This window comes from Phlebotomus papatasi, chromosome 3, assembly GCF_024763615.1.
Source record: "Phlebotomus papatasi isolate M1 chromosome 3, Ppap_2.1, whole genome shotgun sequence".
Lineage (NCBI taxonomy): Eukaryota > Metazoa > Arthropoda > Insecta > Diptera > Psychodidae > Phlebotomus > Phlebotomus papatasi.
This window is the reverse complement of record NC_077224.1, coordinates 26,227,456-26,238,231: the sequence shown is the minus strand read 5'-3', so window position 1 is coordinate 26,238,231 and position 10,776 is coordinate 26,227,456. Positions and strand designations below refer to the sequence as shown.

The following is a 10,776-nucleotide window of genomic DNA, read 5'->3' as shown; positions in this document are numbered from 1 at the left end:
TAGCACACATGATTTTCGTGATCTATGAGTGTCAAAATGTGTAAATCCAAAATTTGGGCCCGATCTGACGTGGTCGGATCTCACCTGTGACCACAAAAGCTGAGATATGTAAAGAATCTCAGCTAAAAAAATAATTTTACTGATTGAAAAACCTTTAATAAAAAATGAAATTTAAAAATATAAAATGTGTTTGTTTTTTTTTAAATTTATTATCTAAACCTAAACTAAACATTAGTATAATCAAACTTAAGAAAATATGTTTTTGACGTTTGCGAAAATGACTGCAAAAGCAAAGATTTGGCAAAAAAATCAGTGAGTTAGCAAATTTGGTAAGTATAAAACGAAAATTGCTCAGTATAAGTAATAGAAAAAAATGTTTAGCAAAAATCTATTTTGGTAAGTATAAAAATATAATTTTAGATAGATAAAAATTTAAATAGTTTATAACTTCTTAATTTTTTTTATTAACAGTAATATTTAAGTTAATTTTCACTTTATTCGACTTGTTTTTTACAAAAAACTGTTCAGTTTGTTGCATCCCAATTTCTTTTGTATAATAGGATATTCTGATGGACATTTCCAATCTCTTCTACCCTCACAGATTCCCTTTTTCATGGCTAGGGGCTCTTATAAAAATGTTATTATGAAATTATTTAGCTATTTTCATTAATTTTCGTATTTGTTCTTTATTAAATGCTTTCAATATATTTATAATGTAAATCACAATTTGAAATCTAATTATCCTGTGAAAAAAATAAAAATGTACATTTTTTGTTAGTAAATTTTCAAAAGTCCGTTACTCGGTGGATTTGAAGATGAGATTCTGTGAATTAACTGTGCTCTTCTCCGTCCAATGCGCCATCTGCATTTTTTCATTGCAGCTCTTCACCTCAGTCCCGCTACGTGTGAAGTTTGCAGTTTTTTGGAACTAATTTTTTGCAATTTTCCTCGTTTTCCCGCGAAATTTTCTTGTATTTTTCAGTGAAATTCGTTAGTGGGGGGCCATGTGAATACTATTAATATGGGGATTTAGTGATTCCTAAGGAGAAAGGGGAGTTAGTGTGAGATAAAAGTATATGTTGCAGTGCTAAATAAATTGCTGCTTTTCCTGGAAAATCCTGTAGTGCCTGGTTTTGTGGTGTGCATTATGATAAAAAAAAGCATGCCTGTGTTTTAATAATTGTTCCAAACAGGAATAAGAATAGCCTTTCCGGGAGTGGATGTTGTAAGAGGTTAGGGGGACAGGATTAGGTAGAATTTGAGGCTCCGGAAGTGATTTAAGTGTCTCACCGAGAGTTGTTGGTGGGTGTTCCCCAGCATCTCCAGCGAGGATCTCCAAAAGGCTTGGTGAGTCCCAAGAGATTTTATTTAGCTCCAAAAAATATGCTTCTGGACTCTTGCAAAAATCTTTTTAGAGATCGGTCTCCAGGAAAATTAATGCTCTTTCCTTTATTACAGACTCCAGTAAAAATAGCAGACAACCAGCCAGGCCCGAAGTAAGTGAGGAAAATGAAAATCCCTTGAGTAATCCCAATAATTCTTTGGGAGGAAAATCTTGTTCAACTTTTCATTGAAGTCAGTTAAATTTAAATTTCCCTCGTATTTTTTTGCCGCGGAAAACATTCCACAACTTTCGTCAAGTTCCAATGACTGGAAAGTGCTCCTCTCTGACACTGGAAATTGTGTTTTGTTCTGCATCGCAGATGCACGGTTCTTTTTCTCTCTGAATTTTCTCAATTTCCCTTGCCATCTCGTGATCCCTACCATTCTTAGATGGCAGAGTTGAGTGTCTAGATTACGTGGTGTGCTTATCAATGTGTGCAAGAAAGTGATTGAGTGATAAATCGGGAAGAAATTGAAGCAACAAGCGCCTCCGGAAGCCACATCATTAGGTCAAAGTGAGAGACACTTTCACCGCAATTATGAGCAGAAATCGAGGCTCAAATCCCGGTCCTGTGCCGGATCGATGGCTTCACTGCCCCAGGAAGTCAGATGGCTTCATAGCCGACAGGTTTCTGGCCTTCAAGACGCCTCTGGATGAGCGTTTTGACTCTCAGTTGCCCGTGGAGGCTTGCTTCTCGCCGGACATGGTGATGCAGAGTCTCCGGATGCACAAGAGACGCCTGGGAATGTGGATTGATCTGACAAATACGTCTAGGTTCTACGACAGACGGATTGTGGAGGATGCTGGGGCAGAATATGTGAAGTTGCAGTGTCGTGGTCACGGAGAAACGCCCTCGAGGGAACAAACTCTCTCATTCATAGAGCTAGTGGACAATTTTATCCTCAATCATCCCCTGGACATTATTGGGGTGCACTGTACACACGGATTCAACCGGACGGGCTTCCTGATCTCTTGCTATCTGGTCGAGAGGATGGATTTCTCAGTGGAAGCCGCCATGAAGGCCTTTGCAGACGCCAGACCGCCAGGAATCTACAAAGGAGACTACATTCGGGAGCTCTATGAGCGCTACGATGATGTGGAAGATACCCCACCTCCGCCAGAGCTACCACCCTGGCATTTGGAATACGATGACAGCGAAAGGGAACCCAGGCATCAGCCACAGTCAGTTGCCAGAGCGCCAAAACGTCCCTCAGATTCTCCAGGAAGTGATCAGGAGGACACGGAGGCCAATGGCGATGCTTCCGGAGAGTCCAGCACCTCGCAGCCGAAGAAGAAGAAGCGAGAGTTCTTAAATCTCAATGCCACTTTCATGGCAGGAGTTCCAGGAGTGCAACTCGTGACGGATCAACCAAGACTGTCAGAGCTTCAAGCTCTGTGTCAGGCCATGTGCAACTGGAACAGCAATGGCTTCCCAGGATCACAGCCCGTCTCCATGGACATGTCCAATCTCAAGCTGCTGCACGAGAAGCCCTACCATGTGTCCTGGAAAGCCGATGGGACGAGATACATGATGCTGATCAAAGGTAAGCTAATCTGAATCTAAAATTGTATCCCAAAATTTGACAGTCCTTTTACTATTTCGGAAAAGAAAAATCGATTTTTTTAGCTAAGACGCATTGACAGTTGAAAATTGAAAACAATAAGCCAAGACACATACCCATTAACTAAAAAATTTACGAGAAACTCATTTCCTTGTTAAGAAATTCATTTTATTTTCGATTAATTTAGAATGGAAAATGAAAAATGTTTAATCGTAATTGCGAAAATTATAAAAATGTTAAAAGTGCTTTTCCATAATTTTATGATTTCATGAGATATTCTTATCGAAATTCACAATAATAAGACAGATAATGAAAGAATACTATCTGAGAAATACTAGTAATAATAGAAAAGAAAATTACCCTAAAATTATTGAAAAAATGATCGTGAAAACTTTGTAAAATTTTCAAGTTTGGCTGAGACACTCACCAAAAATTAAAATGAAATGTTTTGTATTTGTTTTTTCTAGAAATTACTTAGAAGTTTTTTTTTTATTTTGAAACAGGTAGACATGAAAAAAAAACACGAAGAAAGTTCTTACTATGCTCATCCCATTCCCGTTGATAATTTAGTCTTGGCTTATTTTCTTTTTTTTTTTATTTCTTCGAAAAAAGTGAAACTCTGAAAAAACTGAGAGACCGTAAATCTCTTACAATTTCTTCGCAAATTTACACATCTTTGATTGCATAAACTTGCGTGTGGAATAATCTAAAAGTCCCACAGTAATCGTGACAGTTTAGCCAGTACACAAAATTATATAAACTTTTATTAAAGTGACGTAAAATTGCAACCATTGTTCTTACCTTTATTATTTCACTGAGAAAAAAAAGAGGGTGCGATTAACTTTTTTCCTCATAAATTTAACACTTTTTAGGTGTAAAAATATATCAACTTTTTTTAATGTTAATTTTACACCTTTTTAAGGGTAAAATTAACATGAAAAAGGTTTAATTTAACCCCTAATATACCTAAAAAGAGTAATATTTACACCGATTTCGGAGCAATACTGCAGGGTAAAATTAACATTTCCGGAATGTTATTTTAACTTTTTCGGATTTCTCTCAGTGTTATTATGAGGATTAGTAAATTTACAAAACTTAATCGATGGATTTTATTGCCTAACGTGACTGAACCATTACTATCAAGATTAAAAACTTAAAGCCGAGACACACTCGTACCTTTTTCGACTTTAATATTTACACTCAACTCTTCGTTATCCGGCACTTCGTTATCCTGGTGACAGCTGCCAAACACTGGCGGTTGATATATTCAAAATTATTTTTACTAAACATGAAGTTTGTCCAGAGTGAACTAAAGTATTATTAACATTGTATCGAAGTTTTTAATACATAATTGTGATAAAAAATAAAACATAAGCACACCATGAAGAAAATTCTCTTTTTCTTTGTCAGACAGAAAATAAATTCACACTGCACAAAATAGAAAAACCGTTGATCATTCAAAAAACCTAAATGTCATTTTGTCCCCCAGTCAGCCGGATATCGAAGAGTCTACCCGTCAAATAATATCTGCAGATTTAAGATTTCTGTAGAGAAAATCTACACCTCTACAGAATATCTGCAGATAAATTCTGTAGATATTCTTACCCAGAGTCCTACCTAGTCGAACCCAGACTGGGTGAGGAACAATGCGGTTTCAGACCTGGTAGAAGCACCACGGATCAGCTTTTTACCCTGAGGATGATTGTCGAAAAGGCTTGGGAGTATGCAATTCCACTCTATGCTTGTTTCATAGATTTGGAAAAAGCATATGACCGAGTACCGAGAGAACGACTTTGGGATGTACTGCACGAGTACGGACTGGATGAAGAATTGGTAGGAGCCATTCAGTCATTGTACAGAGACTGTAGTAGCTGTGTTCGTGTAAACGGATCCAAATCGGAAGGTTTTCAAGTGAGTGTTGGACTGCGTCAAGGGTGTGTTCTATCACCATTGTTGTTCATAATATACATGGACAAGATTATGGAACGCAGTCGGGGGCGGAATGCGATTCGTATTGGGGATTTCAGGGTGAGCCATCTCCTCTATGCAGATGATTTGGTTCTTTTTGGATCTTCCGAAGAAGAGCTTCAGCGCACACTTGACAGATTTGTAAATGTTTGTGCCGAAACAGGTATGAAGGTGAACGTGGGTAAGTCGGAAGTAATGGTGATTTCCCGACAATCTGTGAAATGCACTCTACATGTTAGTGGAGACTCATTGACACAGGTGGAGAAGTTCAAGTATCTCGGGGTGTTATTCACGAGTGATGGTAGGATGGAGGCAGAACTCTCGTCGCGAATCGGTCAGGCTTCTGCAGTAATGAGGGAGCTTGGCAGAAGCGTGTTGAGGAAGGTCGAGCTTAGTCGATCGGCTAAATTATCGGTTTTCAAAGCTGTGTTCATTCCTATTCTCACCTATGGTCATGAGATTTGGGTAATGACCGAAAGGGTAAGATCGCGAGTACAAGCTGCCGAGATGAGGTACCTTCGAGCGGTAAAGGGAATCACTCGCAGAGATCGAGTGAGGAATGTGTCCGTTCGTGAGGAACTAAGAGTCGAGGAGCTGCTTCTTCGGGTTGAGAGATCACAACTTCGATGGTATGGACATGTTCAACGCATGAATGAAGAAAGATTCCCCAGAAAAGCTATGCAAGCCATTGTGAGGAGACCTCGGCCTCGAGGCAGACCTAGGACAAGGTGGTTGAATCAAATTCAGAATCTTGCCTTGGAACGCCTCGGGATCGAACCCGAACATCTTCCTGAAGTGGCGGAGGACCGACAGGCGTGGGCTGCTAGATTGGATGTCATGGGCCCGCGACCCCAATAGGGATAAGCGGTTGAAAATGAATGAATGAATGAATTCTTACGAATTTTATTTGGGCTTGGGACAAAATTCGTCAGAATATTTCGGCAGATTTATGACGAATCTCTGATGAATTTCTGTAGATATTCTGTAGATTTTTTCTACATTCCAGACTTTCCAGACAAGTGTCAGAAGAGATGGAAAAATTTTTCACTGAAGTTTGCAAAATTCTATAGAGTTATTCTTAGTGATATCACGGTGTTTATATAAAATAAAGAATTCTGCGACGCCGTGTTACAAGTAGAGAAAAGTGAAGTGAAAACTTTAAACAGAGTGTCGACCAAAATTTCGTGTTTTTGTATCATTCGATTGGTGATTTTTAAGAAATTAGTATTTTTGCTCGCAGTTTTTTTACTTATCTAAAATGTGTACTCGGTAATGCTTGTTAAGCAGAGCATACAATTTTCTTTATAACTTCTACAGTTTCTTCATAAATCAACAATATTTTTGTGAAGTAATGGAGGTTATGCAGATTTTCTAGGGAGAAATTCTGCCGAGAATCTGCAGATTTTCTCTGAATGTACTAGAATATACCGTTAAAATTCAAAAAACCTCCGAGTAAAATCGGCAGGTAGAGCAATGATTTGACGGGAAACGAACGCAGCTTTCGAAGAAGGAGACTTAATTCACCGAAAAATAGTTAAAAGTGTATCGCTTTAAAGCTAAATGAAGGACTTTTATTTCCGAATAAAGTTTTCTATCCTTAAAAGACCGTTTAAACGAGGATAATTTTAATGCGAAATCTTTTTTCAAGGAGGATCTAAACCATCTAAACGTGAATATTTTCATTCAAAATATTCATTTCGAAATAAATGTTCTCTATTGAGATTTAATTCGGTGCATTTTTCCTATCTTTCAGCGCATAAAATCTCCTTTTTCGTAAGCTCCATTTGTTTATGTTCGAAAACCTCGAAAGTCAATCTATTTGTTTTTTGTTTCGTAAATTTTTCACAAAAGTGCAATGTCCATATGAAAATAATTCAAAATCTAATAAGGTACATTATTAAAAAAGAATTCAAGCACCGTGTGACAGAAGTTCGAAAAGTTTCGAAATAAAATGAAAAGTCTGCTAGACATTGTTTTTAGTCAAGTCACACTTGGGGAAGCTAAAATAGAAAGTAAAGAAAATTTATTTCAGAAATGAACCACTAGGGGACACTTCTCGAGACTCATCGATGCATAGCATTATGGGCTGCATTTCAAAATTCCCAAAAAAAAAGACGCCTTTATGGCATAAAAAGGGTAGATTTTTAAATCTTCCTGTGTAGAAGACGTCTCAAAATAATTCCGCTCATTGAGCTTTACCATTCCTTTTTTATTTAATTTTGAGTATCTCTGTCCATAAAGTATATTTTTTACAAAAATTCTATGTTCGATATAGTTTCGAAATACCAAGCTCGTCTTTTGTACTGTGAAGTATATCATAAATCCAGTTTAATAAATGTTCCTTGTCCATTTTTGAGGTCTTATCTTGGGTTTCTACCTTTGAGAGCAATTTTCGTCAAAAATTTGCATTTTTGACAGAATTTTGACATTTCCATCTTTACCAATGCAGACAATTTCCTCCCAAAATGGGTGCAAACATAAGTAGATTTTGATTCTCCAATAGTGTCTTGGATAAAAGGTAAATGGAACTCTATTTGCACAAAAAGTCGTTGATGTTCGAAGAATGCAAATTTAATTTTGAATTTTCGTAATACGTTTTCGAACAAGGCGGAGAAATTTTTTATGAAGTATTGCACTAAAAAGCTCGCAAAAAAGTTTTTCAGTGATTACGGACTCATAAAATAATAGAACAGAAACAACAAACGTCGTTGCTTTATGTTTTTCTTTGTAACAAAGTGAAGGAATTCCAACATATTTTGACACATGAACACTTCGAAATTCGAAATGATGTACTTCAGCCACCTGTGAAAGTATCAAAAAGTAAGAATAAATGTCTCTTTTGGCTTTTCAAATAGATTTTCGAATTTTTCAAACTCTACTTGTGAATGATAAGAATGTGTAGAGGCCTCTATAGACCATTTTTGATTCCAGTTTTTCTTTTAAAATGCACAAATTACTGGCATTTTATCCTAGGTTCAAGTGTGATATAGAGGATTATTAGTCAGTCTTTTTTTTTGCTCGAATCAACTTAGATTTTACTTTTAGCCGAGACACACTTGGGGGATTATAATCGATATCAGGGAGATTTTATCTTAGACACGCACCATCATGCATTTCGAAATATTAGCTTTCCGAGCTTTCCCAATGATACTAAATTCTTTCTTGCAGGTGAGAATGAGATTTTCTTCTTCGATCGCGATCATGCGTGCTTCGAAGTTGAAGGACTGAGGTTCCCTCATAGATCAGACTTCAAACGTCACCTGACCAATACCCTCGTGGATGGCGAGATGGTGATTGACAAGGTGAATGGTCTGAGTATCCCTCGGTACTTGGTGTACGATGTGGTGAAGTTTGAGGATGAGGATGTGGGTCAAATGCCGTTCCATCCGACGCGTCTCAAGTGCATCGAGGAGGACATCATCAAGCCACGCTATGCAGCTTTCCGGCAAGGACTCATAGATAAGAACCGGGAGCCTTTTAGTGTGCGCCACAAGATGTTCTGGGACGTGACTCAGGCCAGAGCTCTGTTGGCACCTAAATTTGCCAAGACTCTGAGCCATGAACCCGATGGTCTGATCTTTCAGCCATCGAGGGATCCCTACAAGCCTGGGCAGTGCTTTGAGGTGCTCAAGTGGAAGCCACTGGATATGTGTTCGGTGGATTTCAAGCTGAAGATAGCTGAGGAGAGTGGCGTGGGGATTCTCAAGCGTAAAATTGGGCTACTGTATGTGGGACAATTGACTGCTCCATTTGCTCAAATCAAGTACACAAAGGCTCTGAAGGATCTCAACAATAAGATCATCGAATGTAAATTTGAGAACAATAATTGGGTCTTTATGCGTGAACGCACAGACAAATCCTTTCCCAATAGCTACTCAACGGCTGTTGGTGTCTGCAACAGCATTAAACATCCTGTCACCACGGAGATGCTCCTTGATTTCATTGACTCAGGAACCATGCCACCTCCTAGCATCGCCTAAAAAAATCATTTCGACTGTGCGTTAGCTAAAGGAGAATTTTTTTTGTTTACTTCTGTTACTTTTATGAAAGATTTGAGTGTTTTTAGGAGAATTCCTGGTATAAAGAAAAGGAATAAATTATTCAGAGCAGAGAAATTGGAAGGTTTTTGGAGGGTTGACTATGGGGACGCCGGATGACTGGAAAGCTTTCTTATTGGAAATTACCATCCTCCACTTTGTGAGAGAAAATTTTACGCGAGCTTCTCTCCGTGACATTTTCCCCTATTTTTCCCACCTGCTCACTCTCTGTATCCACGAATATCGGAGAGAATCAGGTGAGATTTTCGTGTGGAACTTTTTGTGGAAATCGTTTTTTGACATTCCGCGCGCTGTTTTTGGTCGCAAAAATCTGAATACACTGCTGGCAAGGCTGGCAATAATCATAGCACTTTTTCATACTGGAAAAACTGAAAAAAATATTTTGGACAAAAAATAAAATTATCATTTAAAGGTGTTTTCAAACCGATATGAAAAATTGCCATTAGAATTTCATACCGTTAGAACTGTGAGTATTGTGATAGAATCTTTATCAAAATGGCGATTTTTGGGTGGCAATAATTATAGCTCCATTCAATAAATTTGGCTCCAGGGTATTTATTTTCATTTAGTGAAGGTAAATATCTTTTAGTAATTTAATTAATAACTTTATTAAGCTAATTAGAATCATTTTTATAAAGTTTTTCATGAATTTTTCTGAAATTTTGTAAGGAACATGTTTAATGAACAAAAATAAGGGATTAATTAAGGTCTTGAAAGGGATGGGAATTGACAACCAAAAAATTTTCATAAAAATGACAAGATTCTATCACCTTTCAACCGAATTTGTCCATATAGCCGATATATATGCATTTTAAACCACTCCCAGGGCTAAAAATCTTCTTTTGTTAGAGGCAAAAGTGTGCAATTTCCCGTGTTACAGTCGAAAAAAAAACAAGTTTTCTACCCAAATTTGATGTAAAACAATGCTGACTGCTTAGTCTCATCATGTCCTGTTGATTTTGTCGCAAAACAGAATTTCAAGCGACTAAGGTGGTCTTTAGAATCTTTATCTTAGGTGGTCTTTAGAAAAAGTATCGTTATCTAGAAATTACATACACAAAAAAAAATTAACATTATACCGCAGAAAATTTATGTTCTTTTTATGCTATAACAATATTTATGAAATATTATGTGGAATTTACGAAAAGAGCAGAATTAATTTAGTTCAATTAACTAATCAATTAAGAAGTGAAATCTCACTAATCATACTTATTGGTATAGTATAGTGCATTCGCAATGATAAAATATTTCTCAAACAGCAGTTATAAATCAGTGCAATAAAATATTTATCAGTGATTTAAATTTGGCCACAATTTTTTTTTGTGTATGTAATTTCTAGCTAACGATACTTTTAGCATCCTAAGATCTTCAGAGCTCCTTACTCTTTTTTTCAGAAGAATTTTTATATATGGTAGTCGTGTCCTTACAAACAATCCTTTTCATGAATTTGAAGGATATTCAGCGATTTAAATGGAAAAACTAGAAAATCACAGGGGAAAAAGAAATAGGGATTATAGTTTTTTTTCCTAGGAAAATCTTTCTTGAGTCCCCCTCCACAGAATGTCCTTTGACATTAACACCATACTAACATCCTACGATGTACTGTTATTTGGATAAAATATGTTTAATAAAAAAATGCCCGCGACCCCAATAGGGATAAGCGGTTGAAAATGAATGAATGAATGTTTAATAAAATATTTCTTCCTATATCTTAAAGATTTTTAGTGGTGATGGCGAGAGAACTGGATTTCTTGAGTTGTCCACATGTTCAAAAGTAATTTAAATGCATAATTTCTGGGGATAA

The 10,776-nt window shown here is 37.0% G+C and overlaps 1 protein-coding gene across 1 annotated transcript; it reads left to right on the top strand.

Moving 5' to 3' along the window:
* The first annotated feature begins 1,663 nt into the window (after positions 1-1,663).
* Positions 1,664-9,029, top strand: LOC129807376 (mRNA-capping enzyme). Its single transcript, XM_055856594.1, has 2 exons — positions 1,664-2,928; positions 8,083-9,029. Exons 1-2 carry the CDS (start codon positions 1,923-1,925, stop codon positions 8,892-8,894), a joined length of 1,818 nt encoding a protein of 605 aa, XP_055712569.1. The 5' UTR covers positions 1,664-1,922; the 3' UTR covers positions 8,895-9,029.
* Positions 9,030-10,776: the final 1,747 nt, after the last annotated feature.

Excerpts from the sequence above, each read along its gene's own strand:
- LOC129807376 (XM_055856594.1), top strand. The coding sequence starts at position 1,923 with ATGAGCAGAAATCGAGGCTCAAATCCCGGTCCTGTGCCGGATCGATGG. Across the intron at positions 2,929-8,082 it reads ATACATGATGCTGATCAAAG|GTGAGAATGAGATTTTCTTC; the intron begins GTAAGCTAATCT and ends TCTTTCTTGCAG.